The sequence below is a fragment of the Nansenia antarctica genome, assembly GCF_963989245.1.
Source record: "Nansenia antarctica genome assembly, chromosome: 1".
NCBI classification, from domain to species: domain Eukaryota; kingdom Metazoa; phylum Chordata; class Actinopteri; order Argentiniformes; family Microstomatidae; genus Nansenia; species Nansenia antarctica.
Window position 1 is genome coordinate 36,828,931 of NC_137674.1, and position 24,555 is coordinate 36,853,485.

At 43.2% G+C, this 24,555-nt stretch overlaps 2 protein-coding genes across 2 annotated transcripts in view; both read right to left on the reverse strand.

Moving 5' to 3' along the window:
• Window positions 1-2,152: 2,152 nt before the first annotated feature.
• dnmt3ab (DNA (cytosine-5-)-methyltransferase 3 alpha b) lies at window positions 2,153-22,329 on the reverse strand. The gene is made up of 20 exons (XM_080550208.1): window positions 22,247-22,329; window positions 18,958-19,004; window positions 18,237-18,380; window positions 11,830-12,165; window positions 11,553-11,711; window positions 11,334-11,441; window positions 10,718-10,874; window positions 10,334-10,480; window positions 9,916-9,960; window positions 9,265-9,344; window positions 8,892-9,004; window positions 8,362-8,545; window positions 8,154-8,238; window positions 7,334-7,479; window positions 7,031-7,121; window positions 6,676-6,824; window positions 6,243-6,328; window positions 5,978-6,047; window positions 5,642-5,760; window positions 2,153-5,316 (listed from the first exon to the last, which is right to left on the reverse strand). Exons 3-20 carry the CDS (start codon window positions 18,321-18,323, stop codon window positions 5,175-5,177), a joined length of 2,304 nt encoding a protein of 767 aa, XP_080406334.1. The 5' UTR covers window positions 18,324-18,380; window positions 18,958-19,004; window positions 22,247-22,329; the 3' UTR covers window positions 2,153-5,174.
• dtnbb (dystrobrevin, beta b) overlaps window positions 18,845-24,555 on the reverse strand; it is a gene marked incomplete at both ends in the record, with an annotated part of 40,112 nt that continues 34,401 nt past the window's right edge. Inside the window, 3 exons of the mRNA XM_080522430.1 lie at window positions 18,845-18,913; window positions 18,958-19,004; window positions 22,247-22,607. Of these exons, the coding sequence (XP_080378556.1) occupies window positions 18,845-18,913; window positions 18,958-19,004; window positions 22,247-22,607 (477 nt within the window). The remainder of the gene's footprint in view (window positions 18,914-18,957; window positions 19,005-22,246; window positions 22,608-24,555) is intronic.

The window sequence follows — 24,555 nt, forward strand, 5'->3', positions numbered from 1 at the left end:
GGGTGTTGACCATGGCCGTGTGGGTGTTGACCATGGCCGTGTGGGTGTTGACCATGGACGTGTGGGTGTTGACCATGGACGTGTGGGTGTGTATCATGCGTACGTGTGTGGGTGCGGCAAGTGTACCGCATGGTCTGCTTTTTAATAACCCCATGGAGCTGAGATTCTCTAAATCAAAAGATGGTTTTATGTTCACATGCATCCGCAAATCTAATCTACTGTGCAATGCAAGCCAGGTGCAAGCAGCTAGCTAAAACGTCACATCACCCACATTTAAAAGGATGTGAAGGAATCAATGGATGGATCATTTGTTTGTTTTCCATTACTTCTTCTTACTGACCCACATATGAAGGATACAGGTTGATGAATAAATTAATACATTCTCAAATGTATCAAAATGTAATAATACTACTACCATGGATATGAAGTATGAACATCTTATATAGATAGCCTAATCATGAGTAGCCTACTTTAATTGGAACACAAATTAATTATATTACTGCAAAAACAAAAGGATGTTGCCTACTGCAGTTGTCGGACATCTTTCAAAAAGTATTTCTTATTCACAAAATCTAGACCAACGTCTTGCTGTAGTACGAGGAATTACCAGGGGTATTGTCGTCTGCCTTGTTTTGTGTGTGTGTGTGTGTGTGTGTGTGTGTGTGTGTGTGTGTGTGTGTGTGTGTGTGTGTGTGTGTGTGTGTGTGTGTGTGTGTGTGTGTGTTAAACGTCCCAAATAGATTAACCAAAAATATAGTACACAGTCCGAATTTCCATCAAAATACACAGCGAATTCCATCTGAAAACATTTACTGAGCTGTAAAATTACTAGAAATCTCAACAATGATAAATAACACATCCCACTTATACGACTTGACACAAAGAAACCGGCCCTATGCTACAGAACAGGCTTGTTCTACATGATTTAACCCGATCCAGAAAGTAACACTCTCTCCCCCATAATACAGATAGGGTTGCAGCCAAATCGATTGCCAGAAATCATGCATATTGCATTGGTCTCTGTCTGAACACTGTCCTGGGCACATGACACATGATCATTTCGACTACACCCAACAGAAGCCATCCAATGATGGAAGAAACAGTAAGGAAACAGGGCAGCAGCGACCCAGACATTCAGCTGGGGGGCACGAGAAACAAACTATCCAGATAAAGCATCGCTGTCAGAACGATGATCCACCCCCATACTGAGAGGCCGGTTCAAGATTAAACAGATTTTCAAAGATCAGTAAGGTTGCCAGATGGTTCAAGTTTCAAGATCTCCTGCTTCACGTACCTCTCCTACAGGCTTCTGCTCCAACAGCCTTTTTGATTACTTTCTGATAGCCTATGCAACAGAATCCGACGAGAACACTTGCAAGGAGATGGAGCATAGAGCAGAGGATTTCACTGAGACCAGCCTACAGAATCCTCGAGCGCAGCATCCAAGCCGTGCGACGTGGAGACGCACCAATCACCAGCGTTGCATGCAGACTTCGGTCACCCAAAAAACCAATCGCTTTGCGTTTAGGGCGTGTCCGCTTGGTAGAGGTTGTACCGTTATGAGAGGAAGTGGGTGGGAACTGTGAATTGGAGAAGAATAGCCCAAAAAAACGTATAATAGATTTATTATACTTACTTATTACCATATATTACACTGTAGCCTATCGCTGAGTCATAGATAAACTAAATCATTTTGGGGTTTATGTAATCTAAAACCATTATGAAGACAAAAGAAGAACCCAATTTAAACAGAGTACCCTAGTGTTAGTAGTGTACACTTCACTCTAAACAGAATATTGGGTGTAGGGCTTTGGGATTATATAAGAGCAGGACTTGATGACAGTCAAAAAAGAAAAAGGTAAATGAGACAGTCTTTGAGATTTTCAAATAAATGCACTTTTCACTAAAATGTCAATACAGATGTGCATCAATGAATGGTTTCATATATCTGTGGCCGTAGGTCTATGAATAGTATCAATACTCATGTATTTGTATGGTACGGTTGTGTTAACTTCATTCTAGGTTAACATGAAGAATAACAGGAGCTATCATATTTTTGCACAAAAACAATACATTTATTCAAGTGTTCTTCAGCACAAGTACATAAGGAGCCTTTTTCTTCTCTCTGAGCACTAAACAGAAGTATGGGGTAAGGGTGGAGAATGACTGCTACATTTGCTGTACGCACTGGTCTTAAAAAGGGCATATAGGCCATAAACAATTATGACACCAAATAAGTCACACAGAGCGTCAACAGTATTCCTTAAATATAGAGCTGACCTGTCCGAACAGTGAAATGTCATGTTGTTGCCAATAATAACAAAGCATCAATCAAAGACAATTGAAAACAGACATGGTGAATATTACGGCATGGAATGTAGGATTAAGAAGCAATGCAGCCAGGTATTAAGCATACATTATGCTACAGTAAAAGGTATTACTGTAATGTTTTTTTGTTATTTCCCATTATGAGTACATGATTTTCCCACAGATAAGCACCAACTACAGCAATTTCTAATCTAAAACAATATAGGAAACCTTTCATTATGTATTACCATTATTTTTTCAAGTACAAAGTTAAATTGCCTTTGTTAATATATTCATATGAGAGTGAAATAATAGTGCTTTTCCATTACTACAAGGAACTTAAAAACAGTCATTGTCAAGACAAGTTTATTTCTCTTCCAAACAAATATATTTTTCTTGATTAGATAAAATGTTTAGCACCGTCAGAAACACCTACAATCCCTCTTTATAGTTCTTATAAAAGAAACAAAAGCAAAAACAACACTAGGTAGGGCTGTGCAGTGAAGTGGAGGCTGTCCATCTTAAAGCTGTCATTAGGCTACCATTAAGATCACTTGACAAAGTTAATCTGAATTCACTTGTCACTCAAAACATAAAAAAATAACTGTTTAACAGTACTAAAAAGCAGACTTGGAGTCTCCCAACCACTACTGCTTCATAGCTTATTCAAATTGATCAATTACTTGATTTCATTTTTTTCATCTAAGCTTTTCTAATTCCATGATATATATTAGCAAAGAATTATATTTGTACATCTCATACGTAATTAAAAAAAGATAAAAACAAATTGAAAACAGCAACAGGAAAACTCTATGTACAAAATGTACAAAAGTTTAGGATTAGGAGGGGAAATTAACATATGGTCAAAATATCATAAAGCACAGGGATTTACATCAATCCAGTGCAGGGGTGTACTAAATGGTGGCAATAAGGTCACTTAAGAACTTAATTATATATGAAATAAAATTTCTGAAATGAAGTAATTTTTCATTCTTAAATATACAGGTCATAATTGCTGTTATTTCCATCATCATCTTTGTTATTTGAGTACATACAACTTCTTGCCAACTGCCGTGTCAGTTTTTAGTTCTGACAAACTCCTGCCTAAATCCTCCATATTCTGAATCAAGGTTACAATCAAGAGAATTTAACATTTGGAATGCAATCCAAGTTTGGATTATAGATTTTTGAATTTGTCTTACTATAACTATTTGGGGTTAACAAGGGAACAACTCTCAGAAATTAGAGTTTCTCATTCGGGAAGCAAGTACAGACACATAACATAGCTCCTTAACTCTGTTTTAAATCCTACAATCTTAATAGAAATAGACACACTCTTTAAATCTGGAGACTGACATACCGTATCACTGCTTAAAAACAGAAGACAATATGGTAGGGGGTACAATGATACATTTCAATCCATCTACTGTACATTGAGTCGGATACATGGATTTCACATATTCCTAAAAATCCATTCTTTCACTTCTATTGGCACAGCCCTACTGTATACAAAAAGTATTACATGAGGGTAGAATAGTTCACATCATAAAACAAACAAAAACAATTCACAAGAACCAAGAAGATTTTTCAAAATACCAAAAAATACCAAAGAAAAAAAAAAGTAAGTATACATATAAAAGTGCTTTATAATGTTGGTAAAACAGCACAAAATTGCTATAAAAAGGTAGAAGAACATTGTGAAGCCGCACCATATTGTTGAAGAGTTGCACCTGACAGTATTAAGCTTGCAAGGGTCAAAGGTGAGGGGGTCTACTTGGCTATGGATATGCCAGACCAGACCCCCCCCCTCCTACTGCCATGCCCACTTGCAGCTATACAGTAATGACATTAGTCAGGATGAAACTTAGAAAAAAGTAGTTCACCACAGACTTTGATCACAAGTTTGTTTTTGGAATGACAGAAAACATCACTGCCCATGCAGCTAGCTTCATTTTCTGTTTGTGCACACAGGCAATGGGCCTGAGTATAGCAAGGCTATAGATTGGGAAAGCACGAGTAGAATCTTTTATAAAAGCTGTAAAAGATGGAAAAGAGGATATGGCATATTCTGCAGTCTAATGTCAAACACTCCTTATTTTTGCCACGTTTAAGTCATGAAAATAGCACACAACTTGAAAAACATGACACTGAAAAAAAACTTTCCAGGGCAATGGTTTTAGAATTCCATCTTGTCTAAATTGTAGTGCCACATGGACTGTGATGTTTTCCATCATCTTGGAGCACCATGGTATTGTAACCATATTACAGTAGTACCTTTATTACCTTCAGTTGTGAGTATAAACTGTAAACAAAGAGGTATATGTGATCTGGTGTTTTGGATTCATTAAGACACAGCTCTCTTGACACTGAAGAAAATTGCCTTTCTCACCTAACTCTGCGAAGCTCAGTAGCTGATGACATGGAACACGGCTACACTATTGGTGGGATTCATAACCCACCTTAGGTATTGGCCAATCACAATTCCTGTTCACAATTCCTGTTCACACAGCCACATACAGTATGCATCTTAGAACCATTAGTATCTTTCTGATATTTACCATTCAATCCCAGTCTTTTATCAGATCATATTTTCTTTTTCAGTGCCTTCAGAAGAAAGCCTTGTCTCAAGTATAGCTTGCACAAATAAATCAATAAAAAAAAATACTGGATAACACTGCTAAAAGGTAAAATGACATAAAATTAAATAGAATAAGAATTACATTTAAAATACAAGAAATCATGTGAAATATCTACGTTGATGTTCCGCTTGCAAATTATACAAGATGTATAATCTCAAGGTTCTTGTTTCTAGTTACAACATCAGTTATATTTGTGTAATGTTTTTTTCGAGCAAGTCTTCTCATTGTCTAAACACAGGCAAAGTATTCTTTGAGTGGTGCAAACAAGTGGCGGATGACTGGGACGCTCCATGACCTTCCCAGAAGCCTTTGCCTGGCCAGCCGGCTCATGTTGGACACGTCTGTGTAATGGACAGGGAAGCCAAAGACCCTATCGCAGCCACCAGACAGACAGACAGAGCAGCAGACAGCCACAGACAGACAGGCAGAAAGACAGACAGGCAGGCAGGCCGACAGACAGACAGACAGACAGACAAGACAGATAGAGAAATACATCTTTAAGAGTTAGACATTTAAAGGTGCAATAATAAGTAGTCTGAGTTCTTTCCTCAAAAGGTTGATTTAGGATCATACCCACAGATATCATAATATATAAGTGTTCTTATAATCCTGTGAAAATACCCACCCTCAAGGAAAGCTAATACATAATACTTAATAAAGAGGTATAATCACGTTATTGATGTGTGTTTCCATACCTCTCCATCTCAGTGCACCAGAGTATGTCCTCCTTCTCACTCATGAAGACTGGGAAGTGCTGGTCTTTGCCCTGCTTGATAGAATTAGACCGAGTGGTGATGGTCCTCACTTTGCCAAACTGAGGGAACAACCAGACAATGTACACTAAGATCGAGACACACAGTAAAATCTCACTCACACTGGCCATCTTTGACTCATCTCACACTGGCCATCTTTGACTCATCTCACACTTGCCATCTTTGTTGGTACACAAATTAATCATGTGAAGTTATTCTATCAAATTGGACAAGAAAGAAGAGCAAAAATCAAACACACACACACACACACACACACACCTTGGCTGTTCTACCGTGTTCCAAACAGTCCTGGAGATCCAGTCTGTCATTGCACATGGCCGACAACGGTCTGCAGGAGTAAAGAGAGGGAAGGAAATCACGTGAAAATAATCAAAAAGGAGGAGAGGGACTTGTTTATACACAGTGGAGTACAGTGTGTGGAAGGACATGTGATTGGAATCTTTCTTCTGGTGTCGGTCTGCTTCCTGTTTGCTTAGGATACAAGCTGTAGCATCCTAGCTTCCCTCACCGTTCTCTCACCAACCTGTTCATGCCAGGAAGGTTACCCCAGAAGTAGCGGGCGCGGTGGGCAGCCGACACCTCCTTGGCATCGATCATCACTGGGTTGCACTGATAGGAGGAAAGGCATGACACAATCACAATGGTGAGAGAGGGACAAAGATGAACACAAGTGGAGCAGTGTGTCAGGTGACTCTGAATCAATGATCAATGAATATCTTTAAATCAACAGCTTCCACTGTTCACCATGGCCACTGTATTGACAACATGTATTGCGAATATGTACCACAAGGTGGCGTTCATAATCCAATAATTACATTGCAACATACTGTATTTGAATGATTTCCTACGAACACATGAGTGACTGAGTGTACTTTATTCTCATGACTCTATTCCAACTGGGGGGGGAGAGGTATTAATGGGGGAGGAGAGGTATTAATCCCAGTAATAGAACAGACCTCTAAAAAGCGAGAGATGTCCCTCTTGTCACTGACTCCCATGGCCACCACGTTCTCAAAGAGCCAGAAGAAGGGGCGTGAGTCGCCCTCTTTAGGCCGTGCCTCGTGGAGCAACCTGAAGAACTCAAAGAACAGGCGACCAGTGCCCTCTACAGGAGGGAGACAGTAAGAGTCATTTACTGACCACAATGTGAAAAAGTACTAGTACTCTACTACTAGTGCATTCAACATTTGTTAAATAAAAAATAAAATAACATATATATATATATATATATATATATATATAAAAAACATATAGTGAACTAACCTGCTAGTCAACCAACACAAGAGTAAAGTGTACACTTACTGAACATACCGTAAAGGCCTTTCCTAGCAGGGTTGACGATGGAGAGGTCATTACAGGGGCTTCCACCAATGACTAAGTCAAATGGACCCCATTCATGTATCTGTACAGAGAGAAAGAGACAGAGTGAGAGAGAGAGAGAGAGAGAGAGAGAGAGAGAGAGAGAGAGAGAGAGAGAGAGAGAGAGAGAGAGAGCGAGAGTGTCAAAAAGAGTAAGAGAGAGAAAGATGGCAAAACTAGATCAACTAGTCAAAAGACAGATGAAGGCTTAGTGGTAACCTGTCTAGAAGTATGTATATCATATCATATACTCACATGTTTGCGTGTGACATTCCTCACGTCGCCCACGTACATGATGCGACCTTGATGCCGTACGACGCCCACTGTGATGGAGTTGTCACACACCTCGGAGGCTATGTAGCGCTCCACCTGGATTCCCAAGTCCTTCAGCACCAGCAGCCCTGCACAGAGGGGGTTCAAAAGTCCACCACACACCATGGTCATGATGTGACTCAACACTGAAGGCCTTACCTCTGGCCTGACGTGAAGAAGCGTGGTTAATCATCAGCACCTATAATGGCTTTATAATGCCGATTGGGCTGTACCAAGCCTTATACTGTGCTAGCACATGTGTTTTCCTTTCACATTACATATTCCGGCACAGTTCCAAATTTGTGAGGCTGCCCAACAACTCCTGTACTCTCAGCGGTGGTAATGCATAATGTTTTACTTCAGCTCTTACCCTAACAAGGCTGTAACGGGGCAATGTAAAAAGAAAGCAAGCTGTGTCTATACCATCCGCACAGAATATGGTCCGGCATGGCTTGGGTTGGCCCCATCCTGTGTATAACGCTTAAGTGGACTGAACGCAAAAGGCGTACTGTATAATGAGTGGTATAAAGAACACAACGCATCCTGTAGCACAGGGATCAATTAGTTCATGTTTCAGATGTTTCAACCTGGAGACATTACAGCGTGTTGTGTTAGAGCGCTACTCTACAAGAGACAGGGTTGTGAATGTGATCATCAGGAGGGGGGGAAGGGCAGCCTGAGGGTAATCCGAGACAGACAGCGTTCTGTGCAGACAGAGAGAGTTTTGAGGGTTTTGTCTGTTGGAGAGTGATTCCCGTCTAACCTGTTGCTATGCCGTCAAACAGTGACAAGACACGAATGGGTTGTCTCTTCTCTGCCACGACTGGAGGGTAAAGCTTTGGTGGTTCCTGTGAAACAACACAGAGACAAGACAACACACATTCCGGCTTAGTATTCGTCTCTCGTCAGACTCCACGGGCATGGAGTTAACTGTTGACACACGCAGCACAGCTGAGATACTGTAGACTTACAAAATCTTGGTCATGATTGTTAGCGAAGAAGTGCTGTAGACGGCAGGGCCAGTCCATACGACGCTCCAGCAGACCAAACAGGCCCTTCTGTCCACACATGTAGCAGTTCCAGGGGTCTTCTTTTATAGCTGTCTGCGCCGCGCCTGGTCCCACTAGGAGGTCCACACACCCCACACAGAAACACCTGCCCAAAAGAGGAAGAGGTGTGTTATTGTACAGCTACAAACTAACACGGGCAAAAATATGTACATCACAAATGAAACACCCGCAGCACCCATTAACTAACAGCGAGAAACACACCTACTGTACAGTCACATAAATACATTGGAAATACACAGAAACACATTTTCAAATGTTTACTATGAGGCTAAAGTAGAGATTCCCATCTTTTATTTGAGGGTATTTGTGTACATATTGGCTTAACTGTCCCATTACTTACTCAGGGCATTGTGTATATACAGGATATACATATAGATATACATATAGATAGATGGATGGATGGATGGATGGATGGATATATATACACTCACCTGCAGCAGTTGTTATTCCCACACATAAGTACCTCTCGGCCTCCACAACAGATAGTGCAGTATGACTGGTAGCCATCGTCATCGTACTGATATGCACATTCTAGAAAGCAGTTCTGCAACAAACAATCAGGGAATGAACAGCTCCATATGTGAACACTAAAATATCATTGACTCACATAAAAATACTTTGAGTGTTTCTAGTGTTGGTCCTTGAGATGTTATTACTTGTCATTAACACCTATACGGTAGTATTTCTCTTGCACTGCAATTCTGTAATTATTGCAATTACCCTATTTCTGTTTTGTTTACAGAGAGTTTAATAAGAAACGCGCCCAGAGACGAGCTATCCCTGACTCCATGCTTGCTTACTTACCTTACAGCTTTGGCACATTCCCCCAGCGAACAGCGGGTGTTCTATGGAAACATTCAAACTTCCACAGGAGATGCAGATATCTGAGTAGAAAGACAGAGAGAGGTGAGGGTTTGTGTAGAGGGTTTGTGTAGAGGGTTGATGAGAGGTGCTGCTTTGCATAAAGAAATGATAGCATGTATGTGAGGCATGACACTCTCCCAAATTTCAGAAATACAGTACTACATTTGATTTGTTTACACTATGCAGGAAAAAAGAACATATCAGTCCTAGGCAAGCCTAAAGCCACACATCCTCATAGAGGCCACAGAGAGGATTTGATTCAATAAGCATATTTGAGCAGCTGTGAGAGGAATGTACCCTTCATAAGTAGAGACCAATAATGTTTTAAGGACTGACCCTTTGGTAAGAGAGACAACGAGGATGTCTTTTTTCATTGATGTATTATTTACTCGTATCATTTGATAACACATCTCAGTGTTCACAGTTAGAGCCATCAACACAAGGACAAGTGTAATGCAGCTGTCTATGGGTATCATCTTCCCCCGAGAGGCACACACACACACGCACAAACACATGCACAAACACACAAACACACACACACACACACACACACACACACACACACACACACACACACACACACACACTTACCCTCTATGCTTCTGCACTTCTGTCTCACTTCATAAACAAGTCGCTCTGAAAACATAAAAGCGGAACACCAAGGTTTCAGATGAAGATAATGGATGTTGACATCATACATATCCCTCTAGTCAATTACCGTTTGAAATATTGAATAATATATATACTCTATATATAGAGAGAGAGAGATATAAATAGCTTTGTTCCGTCTCTAAACAATATGCATTGAGAGTCAAGGTGGTTTAGTCAATTCATAAAATCTGCTGGAACTGGATATGCCCCCCAGTGACTCCTGGTCCATTTTCCAGCCACTACCTTTCAAAGCACCTACTCTATATTATACTGCTCCACTGAGTCCTGCTTCAGGGGAGGGATATAGAGGTGGTGACCCCTATTTAACCTATTTAACCCAATAAACCAGGCATATTACCTCTTGTCCCCTCGTCAATGATGTCTTTGACCTTGGGTTTCTCCGCTGTGCTTTTGCGAGGCTTTTTGGCCGGCGGAGGAATATAGGCTGCCGCTTCAGGCTCCACCCACACATCAGGGTAATCCTCCTTATATGGATTGCGTTCCTCTGATGGGCAGAAGATATCAGAAAGAGAGAAACTGAAGTTATTTCACAATTTATAGTTTTGGGTTCCTTTGTGGTTGGTCATTTTGCCATTCTCACAGAAGTAGACATGCAGCCAAGTGTTTAGACCTACATTTCGCATCAGGTGTATCATTTTAGGCCAAGACCCCATCATATCACACATCATATTTTAATAGCATATTCTTTATAGTGAACATTCCTCCTAAGCGTCCGACTTGCCTTCAGGTGGCTCTAAGCCCTTGGGCCCGGTGGGCTGGAAGCCTGTCATAGCCCACTCAATCATCTGCTTGTTCAGTATGTCCACTGATTTGGAAGTGTCCGTCTCGTCACTCTCTGGGCAGGCCAGGAAGGCTTTGCCTGCCCTGGTGCTGGCCATCTGTAGAGGGGACAAGTCCAGCGTTAGCATCAGTTGATGTGCCAGTGCTGGCAGGTGCTCTCAGCACCCTCTCACTATAGTGCAGGCATCCTCTGCTGCGAGTCAGAGACATTCCAGAGATGTTCATGTATGAGCTGTCTCTCAACAGTGAGCTTCGCATAGTGCTGACTGCCAGGAGCTTTGAGCTGACGAGATGGACATCTTAATGACTTAAGACTTTCACCAGGATACATTTAAATGAGAGCTACCCCATTAAGCTGCTTGTATTATTGACTGCACATCTTCACAAGTCTAAGATTACAATCAAAAGAACTCAAAACCACCGCAATATCAACCCATAACAAACACATTATCATTCATGATAGTGGTTCGTTTCAACTGTGTTAGACATGGAAAACATGTTTGTTACTCAAGGCCCAGGCTTAGGGTTATGTATGAAATATGATCCACAACACTTACCTGAAGCACCTCAAAAATTGCTTTTTTGTACATGGGCTGCTTGTTGTAGGTTGGCTGGTGAAAGGCATTTAAAAAGGAACTCAAAGGCAGCAGTTTCTCTACACAGACCTGCATGGCAAGAGCAGAAACAGAGCAATATGTCATTGTTGTTGTTGTTGTTGTTGTTTAGTCGTGGTGTAGGCAGGGGTGTTGTTTATCACTGTGTTATTTCACACTCACCACTGAGAATTTGCCGTCGCCGAACCACATGACCCATCTGGTGCCCTCGGCGGCCCGGCTCCGCCCAGTCATCCACCAGGACACGATGCGACCGGGCCACCAGGAGAAACCCCGCAGCTTCCCCCACACCAGATCCCCGATGCCGAAGCCACGGCCATCCTGCACAACAACAATAACAACCACAACAGTCAACATAACCATCTCACAAACCTGTGTACATGTAAAGATGGCGAAGATGTTCAATGCTGTCTCCATGACCCTCCATGTGTGTCTTTACCTCATACTCGGGCTCAGTGTCTGCAGACTTGGGGGATGTCTTGTCTCCTTCTCCAATGGCGACTGGCTCGGGGGTGGTGGCCACTGTGGGGGAGGTGGGCTCAGTGGGCTGCTGTTGCTGCTGCTGTGGCGGTGGAGGCTGTTGTTTTTGTGACTGTTGTTGTTGTGGTTGTGGTTGTGGTTGTTGTTGTTGTTGTTGTTGTTTTGACTGTTGTTGCTGTTTCTGAGGGGGCTGGGGGCATGTGATGACCGACTCCTCTTTCTCAGGCTCTGTCTCCACCTCCTCATGGTCGTCCATTGTATTCATCACTGACACCAGTATGGCCTTTTCCTCTGCCTGAAAACAGAGCCAAAGGACAGGGGAGGTGTCAGATGTGTTGGAGGTACACTGCACTCTGGTAACAAGATCAGCAGGTTAAGCATATCAATGTAAGGAAGAGTCACGGAAAAGAAACCTTGACGATAAGAAAGAAAATAGTCCCAAGAATGATTCTACCTTACTAGGAAATATGAACTAGGTGCTGCCAACTAAGAACATTCTAGAAGATCATAGAAATTCTTAAACCTGTGTAAACATAACATTCTCCCCGAGTGTCCGACCTCTTCACCAATCTACTATCACATACCGTATTTGCACTGCGGCGTACAGCATGAATGGCTTTAGAGTTCACTGAGTTTGTGGTACCTGACACTGAACCATTAGGTCAATCACAGAGGACGAGGCCCAGCCGTGACCTAAGCCTCTCACAGTAAATCCCTAACAGCTGCACTCATTCTGTAGTCTCTCTCTCTCTCTCTCTCTCTCTCTCTCTCTCTCTCTCTCTCTCTCTCTCTCTCTCTCTCTCTCTCTCTCTCTCTCTCTCTCTCTCTCTCTCTCTCTCTCTCTCTCTCTCTCTCTCTCTCTCTCTCTCTCTCTCTCTCTCTCTCTCTCTCTCTCTCTCTCTCTCTCTCTCTCTCTCTCTCTCTCTCTCTCTCTCTCTCTCTCTCTCTCTCCCTCTCTCTCCCTCTCTCCATCTCTCTAAAGGCATACACGCACGCACGCACACATGCACACAAACACACACACACATGCACACAGGCACACTGTACACTCACACAGGCACACATATTATAAACACACAAACACACAGGATCTCCTTTACAGCTGCACTCATTCCATCACTCTGGTCCAAAATCTTTCTCAGGTTTCTCTCACACGCATGAAGGCCATGGGCTGATTGTGTGTGTGTCTGTGTGTGTGTGTGTGTGTGTGTGTGTGTGTGTGTGTGTGTGTGTGTGTGTGTGTGTGTGTGGAGAGGAAGAATGAGAGGGAAAGGGAGAGGGCTGGGAACAACCCCTAAGCCCTGTCTCGCTGTGCATCCATACAGTAGGACCTGGGGAAGGGGGTGGAGGGGGGGTGGTTAGACAGCATGGGGAGGAGGGTCGCTGTGCATCCATACAGTAGGACCTGGGGAAGGGGGTGGAGGGGGGGTGGTTAGACAGCATGGGGAGGAGGGTCGCTGTGCATCCATACAGTAGGACCTGGGGAAGGGGGTGGAGGGGGGGTGGTTAGACAGCATGGGGAGGAGGGTCGCTGTGCATCCATACAGTAGGACCTGGGGAAGGGGGTGGAGGGGGGGTGGTTAGACAGCATGGGGAGGAGGGTCGCTGTGCATCCATACAGTAGGACCTGGGGAAGGGGGTGGAGGGGGGGTGGTTAGACAGCATGGGGAGGAGGGGCTACGAGAGCACAGAGCAGAAACATGTGGTCTTCAATTAAGAGGCTCTGCTCTTGTTTATAAATATCTGTACAGTAGAAATGGATGGCTGGTTCAAAGCCCTGGGCCATATGTTAGGCCATTTGGCTCCAGCACAGAGAGGAGTGGAGTCAGAGAATGATCATAAGATAGCATAGCATAGAGTGTGTCTGCTTGGATGTTTGAAAAAGGGACACTTGATCAAACTTTTTTTTGTGTAAATCAATGATAGGCTAATGGAAGTGTATAATGTGCTACACTATAATGTATTTACACTCAAGGAATCGAGGTTTGTCCCTTGAGCAAGTCTGTAACATGCAAAAAATGTACCTGTCACAGTATGCAACTGTTGATCTGTATGGAAGAAGAAGCTGAGTTCAGTTTGTTTCATTTTCTCAAATGAAAAGGCCATCCTGTGTGACGTTCTCTGCTAGTCACTGTTTCGTGACGTTCTCTGTTAGTAACCAAGTAAGGGGATATTTCTAAAAGCCTACTGTACAGTGGTGGCCATTTTGGGGAGTTTGGGGGAGTAACCCTCTCTCCGGGGGTACAGCGAGCAGGTTATTTATCCTAAGAATCAATGGAAAACTGACTCTGAAAAAGCCGGTGGGGGGAGGAGAGAGTACAGTGGCTATAAGAACCAGATATTTGTCTCTGGCCCTTTTCCCAGTTGTAAATGCCCCCTTTTGGGGGCCTCACAGTGTGAGTGCAGCTACACCAGCAAGACAAGCTCTCTCGATCCAGAGGAGGAAAAAAAGGGGAAGGAGGCACTGGAGAGACAATGCGGTCTTTATCATTTACACACGTCTGCCATTGACAACTTCAGAAATACCAGCATATGGTGGGTCAGAGATAACGGCCAAAAATGACACCATGCATGGCAGAAATAACCTCACATAGGCAAATACATAACTCACTAGTTAAATTATACCATGGGTAGTTCAAACATGCCAAACATTCCTTCGACACAGACAAAATATTAGCATGGATGACATACATTTTCCTATTAAGTGCACCTGATGTGATTCTGGTATGGGTTAGTGAAACAGGGAGAATGCACGTCCTCCAGTGCTCTGAATGATTGTAGAGACATGTTGAGGACACAATAGGGGATAATCTGTCTTTAGAATCCTGAACACCATGATACCCTGAGGGCACTCAGGATGATGGAGTGCATCTTGAGGGAATAAGAACTGCATCTCATGAGGTGTCGGATTTTTAAAAGACAGCAATGTACATCTAGATATGGCTTTGTTTAAAAAAAAAAAAGCTACACAATATCTCCATCTGGTTCATTGTTTACAGGGAGTTTGACTCACTTTAAAGGATTGATGGGTAAAAGTACAAATATTTGATAATACAAGGAATATGATTATGAAATATCTGAGGGCATGTACATGGAAATGAACATCTCACTTGTGCTAAATCAGAGTAAGTGGTAAGGACTATGCTATAACATGATAATAACATGATATTAATTATGGAAATGCACAGTATGTTGTTGAACTATTAGGAAATCCCATGAAGATTGACCTCCTCATAGTTTCTCTCACTCAACAAGCGAGAACTACACTGAAGCGTGGCTACATTATAAATCTCTATTCCTTTAGGGCCAGAATGGATTTTCATTCACCAAACAAATATACACCTCCAGTAAACACACTGGAAGGCTCATCAGATCATGAACTGTGAGATCCTGAGAAAGCCTCTTCCTTTCAAGCAGAAAAATTAACCCTAAAATTCCTTAAGACGCAGATTACAACAGACAAATGTGTAGCAATGTGACAATTGCGTTCATTAGCCTAATCTTAGCAACTTTCTCCCACAAAGGCTGTGTATTTCATTAGGAGCCTTGGGGGCTTGCACTAAAAAAGACGCCATCTGGTCCTCATTGTATTATGTCCTTTTAACTGATAATTAGGAATATTACAGGGTCAGTCATGAATACATACATAGTTCACATTGGCATTGTTAAAACAGTTCCCCAAGGAGCTTGTTTAACTGACTTAGAAAAGACAGTTTGTTTATATTTTAAAGAAATTCCATTTAATGAATGTACACTATAATAGACAATAAGGTAAGTGATAATTGGTCCAAAAAAAACTTCCATGCACAATTTCAGAGACAACAAGGTACATATGGTGACAAGAGTGTGATTCTGGTGCATTTGGAACACCACCACTAACACTGCAGGAGTTTCAGGCCTCGTGAAACTTCTCCCAGTTCAGCAGTTACTCAATCTTTCAAATCAAAACTTCAGCTGCAACGCAAATAAAAGTTTAAATATCTAATGAAGAATAATGAATCCATTATGCACAGTGCATATAAATCTACTGTGTATGTGTGAACATGTGTGTAAAATGAGTTATGTAATGAGTAATCATGTGGCTATTAAAACAAATTAAATTTAAAAATAAACATTTTTGATTTGTACAAGTGTTGTAATATGCACAGTAGTATGTCTTGTCACTGCAGTAACACAGGAAATAATTTCTGCGCAATCACCCCTTGGGATCACATCTTGTCTAAAAAAAACTTTTTTCACGCAAGCTACTTTTTCTCAGCACTTCTGCAAATGCCAGCTCTCACTTTCTTTTTTAAAGAGACGGTTTCCCTTTAAGCTGTGCAGAGCAGATGGTCCGTAACAACTCTTGTGGAAATACCTGAAGTCAGCATATTGCCCTCGCTGTTAGCAGGCTAATCAGACATGCACACAATCCACTGTGTTATCAAACAAATAATGCAGTGCACATACCCATACACGCCAGCACACGACACTTATAATCCAATCTGGGGCTTCAATTTTTTACCCCCCACTCCTGGGGTAGAAGAGATCGCTCAAAAAAAAGAAAGCATGAACATTTCTTTGTCTGGGAATTCAGGGTCAGGTGATTGCCGACAGGAATTCTGGTTGGCTAGAGAGGACTTGCAAAATGTTGGCTGCAAGCCAAGAGGCTGTCTTGCAAGCAGGGTTGGAAATTTGCTGCAAACCTCATCTTCACCCTCATATCCATAGCACAGAGTTCATTTCCATAGTTGGGGGAGGGGTCAGGAAAAGAATGGTGGTGGGAGAGAGAAAGTCCACTGTAACACAAGGCACATAAAAAGAGAGTGATCCCACTCTCTGAGAAAGAAAGAGGAAGAAAACAGGGTCTCCATTCCTCTTTAAACTAACCCTTTCAGACACCACGACTCCTCAGACAGCTCCGCCAGCGTGCCAGAGCTGAAGCCCTCTGGCAGAGAAACTGAATCAACCCGCTTAATGTCCACTTTTAAGTCCTCAGCACAGAGCTACAATGCCAAGACAAATCGATCCTTGTGCAAATTGGATTTAAAAAAAAATATGTAATGAGCTGAATGACTATAAAGCTGATTTTTTTTTTCTGCACATGCTTTCATAGCAATGCCCCATCTTATGATTCCGAAGCACTTTACTTTGACAAAAGCAGTCCCTATTTGGAAAATGTGATCTGCCTGTTTCTCTAGTATTTTACGACGTTTCACTCGCCAGACCCCAGCATGTCCTGCTAATTTGGCAATACTTCCACCCTCCAGACACTTTTATGGCTTCTCCCCAAGCCTGGTCCAATGGAGAGCGGAGGGGGTTGGGGTAGACGCTGAAATGGTAGGCCCCATCTTGTTTCCATGGACACAGCTCATTATGTAACACTGAAACTCTCACTACATCAATTTACTACCAGGGGTAATATCTGACATGACGAAGGAGCCAGAGAAGGGAAATTGTACATTTACAAGGATTTATCGCCCGTTGTTTTAGAAACTGTTATTAATGAAATCAGAGCTTGAATAAGCAACGTGGTATGTCTCATTGGGTTAGTACGGAATTCTGTGAAGTCACACTCTAGAGACTGAGGCATGATTTCATCTCATGCAATAGGGGTGCAAATGTGTCTGTAATACAAACAATGTTGAAGTGGTTGTGACAACGTAACTGTACACATTGCCTTGTTTTCCTAGACAGTTATGTATGTATTCAGGCGGTGGTTAAATTGGACCCTAACTGCTGAAAAACTCATGACTATGACGTCTATATAGTGGGATCCAAATCTAGGCAGAAAAGAGAGAGAGAGGGGCGCTTAGGTGGCTTAAGTGTTTACCACGTAACCGCAGGGTTCCCGGTTCGATTCCGGCTGTGGACATATCCTGCATGTTATCCCTTCTCTCTCTCACCCATCCTACCTGTCAAATCTCCACCATCTCTATCACAATAAAAATAAAAATATAAGTGGGACTGCCCCACTCAGAAAAGAATACTTAAAAGGAAAGAGAGAGAGAGAGAGAGAGAGAGAGAGAGAGAGAGAGAGAGAGAGAGAGAGAGAGAGAGAGAGAGAGAGAGAGAGAGAGAGCAGCAGTGAGCAATAATTACTCTAGTGGTTATCAACCAGCATATCTCAACAGATCTCAAAGTACAAAGAACAACGAAAGCAAACTCAGCAAACACCCTACAAAGCCAATGAAATAAATGGTACCTTCACGAGATATCAAATGACCCATCAAATACACTTGGCTGTGAATGATCTACTGGGATCTATTCTTAACCTGACAGCTCTGGCCCAGTGGCCCCATGGCATCCCAGTGGCCTGTCAGTCAGAGCCATGACCTCCAGCCCTATCTGTGGTCCCCTGAGACAGTGGCGAGCCGATGTACTCACCTCCATCTTCCACTTGGCCAGCCACTCCTCCCTGGTCCTCTTGCTAATGTAATAAGGGTCACCGGCTTGGAAGGTTACTCTGGGCATGGGCCTCTGACGAAGGCTGACTTCGCCCACTCCCCCACGGAGCCTCCCTCGAGCTCCCTGTTTAAAGGGATGAAGAAGAACACGAAAAAAATATCAACTATTTTTGTTTTATTCTGCTAGGATGTTTTTGGTATGATTGTCAAAGGAGGAAGCATATAGTTTCATCATTGCTGAAACTGCTGGCTAGCTTGCTAGAGTGGCAGTAGTTTGGTCTCTTGTTTTGAGGGGGGGGGGGGGTCTACTCCGAAAAGAGAGGATGACTCACACATGGAATGCCAGTCCGGCGATGTGTGATTGGTCAAACAGGCAGAAGGAGCAGAACTATCTTTTCACATGTCTATCCAGAGCCCTGGCAACCGCTACCGTCTCGTCAACAAATCACCGTCTGCTACCCCAAGGACCTTCCATGTCGACACCAAGTGTATTTGATATTTCAAATCTATATACACCATCAGGTACCATTTCTTTCAGAAGTCAGAATTCATGGCATTGTAAACATATACCAACCTACAACACTAGCCCTAGTCCCCATCGTCAAGCTGGTGGGGGGTACTAGAGGTGAGGGTAAGGAAGGAGGGGTAGAAGAACCACTGAAAAGGTGATTGAAATGACACAGCAGTATCAGGACTCTTACCTCATTCTTGACCGCATCACCGCCGTCCTCCTCCTTCTGCTCCACATCTAGAGAGACGGTGGCACAAGAGCAATGGATGACACTGAATCATTCATTAATAATAAGAGTGTAGCTGCTGCAGCTCGTCACAATAGCCTTTGTCACCTAGCACCTGAAATCAGTCGTCTGCAGTCTTGCTTGCACCCCATGATGACCCCTGAAGAAGACGTGCCTCTCCCTTGCCTCTCCTCCACCAGTGAACCACGCTACACCACATCCTGGTTGGTCAGGCTTAACTCAATGTGCATTGAGACAAACATACGTAGGTCTATTCCATTACTCAAACCCGGAGAGAATCCTAGAGAATCTGACACCCCAGGTGCTAGTTCAGTCAGATACAGATACAGAGAGAGCAAGATGAGGGATTGGAGTGGGAGAGGAGTTGATGCAACAAGAGAGGGTTGGGGGCGATTGCCCGGGCCAGGATGAGTATGGAGAGAGGCCAGGTTTACTTTGGCACACGTCACACTCGTGACCTTATATCCCCCCTTCAGGAAAGCCACAGCTGGTTGCTATTAGGCATGGCTCCTCCCACTCCCTTGACACTAAGCAGAAAAAACAACAACATACTGCTTCTCAGTACTTCTGCTGCTGCTAGTGTGACTTCAGACTTCTGGTCAGATCTCCACAAACTCAACAGAATCAAGCTATGCAACGAAAAATACGAAATAGCCCTTTAATTCGGATCATCTGCAACTGATTTTGACGTTGCGAAAGAATATCAAAGCTGACATTACTCACTGAGTTCAAACAGGTAAATCTCAACACAAATATCTCAAATCAATCCCCTGCTGTACCATCTGACGTTAGGCTATTGCATGCACATGCAAGGGTTTTTTTGTGGGCAGAAAAGAATGGGGCCCCTAGACCTCAACAAACCTGGTCAGGAAATCACACTGCATGTGGTGTAAAGAAGTGGAAAGGGTACAAGCTGTCAAACTTTATGTAAAAACTGCACAACAAAATTAGGCTACTTTTCAGCCTATACCAAAATGTGCCTTGTTCCCTCCCTCTCATAAATAGTTTGTAGTAAACTAAGACTTCGGAAACTGGGTTTTCCATTAACTTGGCATTGATTTACGTTCCTGAGTTCTATAACAACAAAGGCATGTTATTCATTCCTAAACAGCATTGTTTTCCTGTGCTCAGCGGAGCAGGCAGAGGTTAGCCAAGGAGCATGGATGTAACCCAACTGAAACACTAGAAGGGCACTCATGATTCACAATTCATGATTCATGAAAACTCTTTTATCCATAGCAGAAATAGCCGAGAGATAAGGACACAAGAAGCAGCTGATGAAGTTACTCATATGTGCACAGCAACAATGCATTATATTCCTCTGACAACTTTCAGTGTCCAATGAAAATAGAAGCACATTTTTTAATTGCATGAACTTCTAGGCGTATGACATTGAAAAGTATACAACCACATTCCATGTATACAACCATGTCCTATCCTAAAACAATGTGGTTTAAACACTGTGTGGAAAGAGTTGTTTCATCCAGTTTACAGACACAACAACACAGATCACTTGAGACCAGAGATGACTGTTTGATAGTATGTTTGATAGTATGTTTGATAGTATGTTTGATAGTATGTTTTCGGCTCTAACTGCTCTAGGCTGTCGCTGAAGTACTCTACAGACCAATCCAAACAATAGCTAAGTCTCTAGACAACCTCTTCAAGATTGTCCCATGTGTAACTCTCTCTCTCTCTCTCTCTCTCTCTCTCTCTCTCTCTCTCTCTCTCTCTCTCTCTCTCTCTCTCTCTCTTTTTCCATCCATCTCGCTCTCCCCTTCCTCAATGGGAATAAGTGACTACATTACCAACCATTGAGGCAGTGTGTATATGTGTATGTGTGTGTGTGGGGAGGGGAGGGTGTTACTTTACGTAGTGGCTGCCAAGGTCATTGGGTTTGTGAGGAGAGTTGGCTAGCGTTGCCCACAGAGAGTATACCTCGCCAGTTTGAGTGTGTTCCAGTTCTCGTATTCCTAGTGCTCAGTTCCACTCCACTCTGAGCTCAAATCCTTCCTGTGCCCTTCCAGATGAATGGCAGGAACCCTGCACAGCCTGCTATCGATCCGCCACACTGCCGTCAGTTCATCTCCTCTCTCCGAGACGAATTATATTAAAGTAGAATCTCAACAAACTGAATTAGCAACGGGACTCTCCGCTACCATGCATGTGCATGTAGGCCTATCTTAAAAATGTAGCATACTGCTTGGATGTGCTGTAATAATACCCAAGCACACACAAACAAAATGACAATCCCTGTGACATTCACCCAGATTTGCTGTTCAACGCAGCTTGGCTAAATCTAGAGAGTGGATGAGGTCAATCTAGAGTGGGACAATGTGTGTACTGGGTTCATTTCATGTGATCGGGGCTGGTGCAGATGCAGATCGCTCTGTGTACTGTACTGTCCCAACAGTGGCTAGTGGGGATAGAAATCAGAGAACCGGCTCATTGTAATGAGCATGAGCATGCGTGTTTGATACCATTCCTCATTCCATTGCATGCATTAACAACAAGCCCGTCCTCCTGATTTCGGCCTCCACCAGCCTCCCTTGTACTGTACAGTACTGTATGTGTGGATCAGGTGAAAACAGAGTGCAGACTCAGTGTGTAAGTGCTCCTGGGCAGCGTGCCATCCACCTGGCGAGCCCCTGATGAAGAAGCGGCCACAACAGAGACCTGCTGTCTCCCTGTCGCTCGGCACCACCAGGGGCACGTTGCCAGGAGACGGCTGGCTCTACCCAAGCCTTATTTACTGCACTCCTCATCAAGGTCACACAGCCTGTCCCTCTGAGAGAGAGACGCACACGCACAGCACGCACACATGCACACACGCACACGCAGGCACGCACACACAAAGACACACACACACACACAAGCACAGCACACACACAGGGGTGACCATTAGGGAGGCAGGGGCTAATTGATATAGTTCATCACACTAACAATACACTGTCAACAGGATTCTCAGTCCTCTGCTACCACTTTCCCCCCCCACTACTGTATGTGTGTGCATCTTTTGTTTATCAACAATCTCTACCTGTTCTCTACCTGTGTCAAATTCATCCCAACTACAACGACTGGAGATCAAATCTAAATGCCCCCTTCAATGATGAACCTTGAACATTCATTGAGAATTCAAAGTGGAGTTTCAATTGACACTGGCCTCTGGTTCCGCGAGAGACGACAGTGAAAAAAACACAAACAAGAATGAAGCAAGAGGAGCAGAACTCACATTTCGTTGGGCGCTCCAGTTTCCGCCTCCCTCGTTTCTTGCGCGGGGTCGTCAGTGTCTCCTCTTTGTCCTGCTGGGAGTCCTGCTGGCCCCGCCTGAGGAGGAAGCCGTTCTCCAGGGAGGGGCTCAGGCTCTGACCCGGGGGGCCGTCGTCCGCCCTGCTGCAGGCAGGCTCTATGGGGATGCCGTTCTCCAGAGCCTTCCTCTCCTGCTTGGGGCAGCGGGCATCAGTGGTCCTGTCTCCGTGCCTGCCTGCGTCTCCATTGTGGATCTGCGCAACCGACTGTCTCTCCACCGCGGCGGCGCGCCCGTTGTCCCCGCCCCCACCACCCTCTTTCAGAGAGGAGCCACAGTCCCCCACCTGCAGGGAACGGGAGAGTATTGAGATTGAGATGTTTATATCGCTGCCAATGACTACATGTTTGATATGAGGATAAGGACAGCCTTTGCTGTCAGCCGTTATGCCAAATTAAAATTTGATGTATTGCAGTACACTTTACAGGACATAAAATGTGTCAGTATTTCTTAAATCAGATCTTGTGGCGAGGCTATTTGAGTTAGTCCTACAAAGATGTCTTTGACACTCACTGCCAGTGTAAAGATAACATCTCTCTATCCATACATAAACCGGATTGAAGATTAAGCCTCTTGGAAGTAAACATGAGCTTTTTTTGTTAACTCTATTTCACAACTGTGGTCCCTAATCTTGACTTTTTGTTCAGCAGTTCTACTGTATCAGACGTTGTCTGAATCTAATCTAAAGCTACATTTAATATTTGAATTCCATGTTTAGATTGGCCATGGCTGCCTCCTTCCTATTGCCGTTGTAGTTCAACACTTGAGTCAATACCACTGTAAAATGTGATGCTGATTGTCTTATCATTCACATTGAAAGGGTTACTGAAACCATGAAAGTTTTCCATGTGTTGGGCTGTACTTCGTTTGTATAGTCGTCTTCCCCCCCTCCCCCCCGCCGCCAATTACAGCAGCGTTAAAATATGAAAAGAATGTTGGCTGTTTGTTCAAGGCATTTTGCTCTTCTTGTTCAGTTACTTCATTGACGTAGAACTCGCTACTCTAAACCATTTCATTGTCGAAAGAAGAGTAGTATAACATAACAGATAACCACCCTCCAACCAATCACACATTTATCTGTGAATGATTAAGCCTCTCTATCAATAGTTAAATGAAGGCAAATCTGTACTTTTGGTATAAAACACAGACATAAAATACATAGACATTCATCACGTGTTTTCATATCGATCAAGATCTACAGCTCTCCTTAGTGACCTAGAAAAATGTGTCTCCATTCCAAATGCTTGAAGTAGAGAAAATGTGAGAGAGGGGAGGGGTTGCCTCGACAGTGTCTCAACTCATGCCTAAAAATAGGGTAAAAAACTGTTTCGGAAACAATTCGACTACTAGGTCATGGCTGAAAGTGGAGCATGTCTTGTGAGATCCCCCTGTCAACATTGATCACACCATTGCTGTAGTCTAAGTTTCATTCAGACAGGTGTAACATTTTAGATAAAAACATAAGATGTCTGGAACTCATGGTTAATTAATGTCAGACAATGTCCGATGACAAGATTAATTTATGTCAGACAAATTACTGTTTGTTTCCAGGGAAATCTAGGCCAAATTATACTGTGAGTAGAACAACTAAAAATAAACTGCTATTTGTTAATTTAAGCTATTCATCTGACATATTCAAGTCAGATAACAAGCCTTTCCCAGAGACATTCTTCCTATCAAACACCATTCTGAAAAGAGTGAAAGACAGAGAGAGTAAAAAAACAGAGGGTGAGAGACCGAGAGAGAAGGGAGAGACTATGTAAGACTGAGAAACACCGCTGTCTGACTCTGACAGCAACATAGCGTTATGCAACAGCTTAAGTGACCCATTGACCCACAACTGGCCCCTGCCAGAGGTCAGAGACGAGAGTCAGTCAACACAGACAGGGAGGCAGGCAGGGAGAGGCCAAGCCAAATCACAGACCAACTCAGCCATCCCATGGTGTTAACAATCACAACACCAGAGGAATACCAAAAGGGTGCAAAAACAACAGCATTAGCAGACAACCACAACATATTTACTCCTAATCAAACAATCAGACAATTTAGGCCATATAAATAGCAGCCATATAAATCATATAAGCCATAAATAAGTCATATACTGTACATCATATAATGCAAAGTATAAAGATAGTCTTAAAGACTGGTTGCATGCAATGTGTTGATCGACCTACCAAGTTCTCCTGATTCATCAGCCTTTTGGGTGATTAACTCAGTTTAGAGTATAATTGACT

What these genes read in the sequence shown, in the direction of transcription:
- dnmt3ab (XM_080550208.1), bottom strand. Translation starts at nt 18,323, where the DNA reads ATGCCCAGAGTAACCTTCCAAGCCGGTGACCCTTATTACATTAGCAAG. An exon ending in GAAGTGCAGAAGCATAGAGG is followed by an intron (nt 9,345 to 9,915) that starts GTAAGTGTGTGT and finishes CTTTCTACTCAG; the next exon opens with ATATCTGCATCTCCTGTGGA. An exon ending in AACCTTCCTGGCATGAACAG is followed by an intron (nt 6,048 to 6,242) that starts GTTGGTGAGAGA and finishes TTACTCCTGCAG; the next exon opens with ACCGTTGTCGGCCATGTGCA.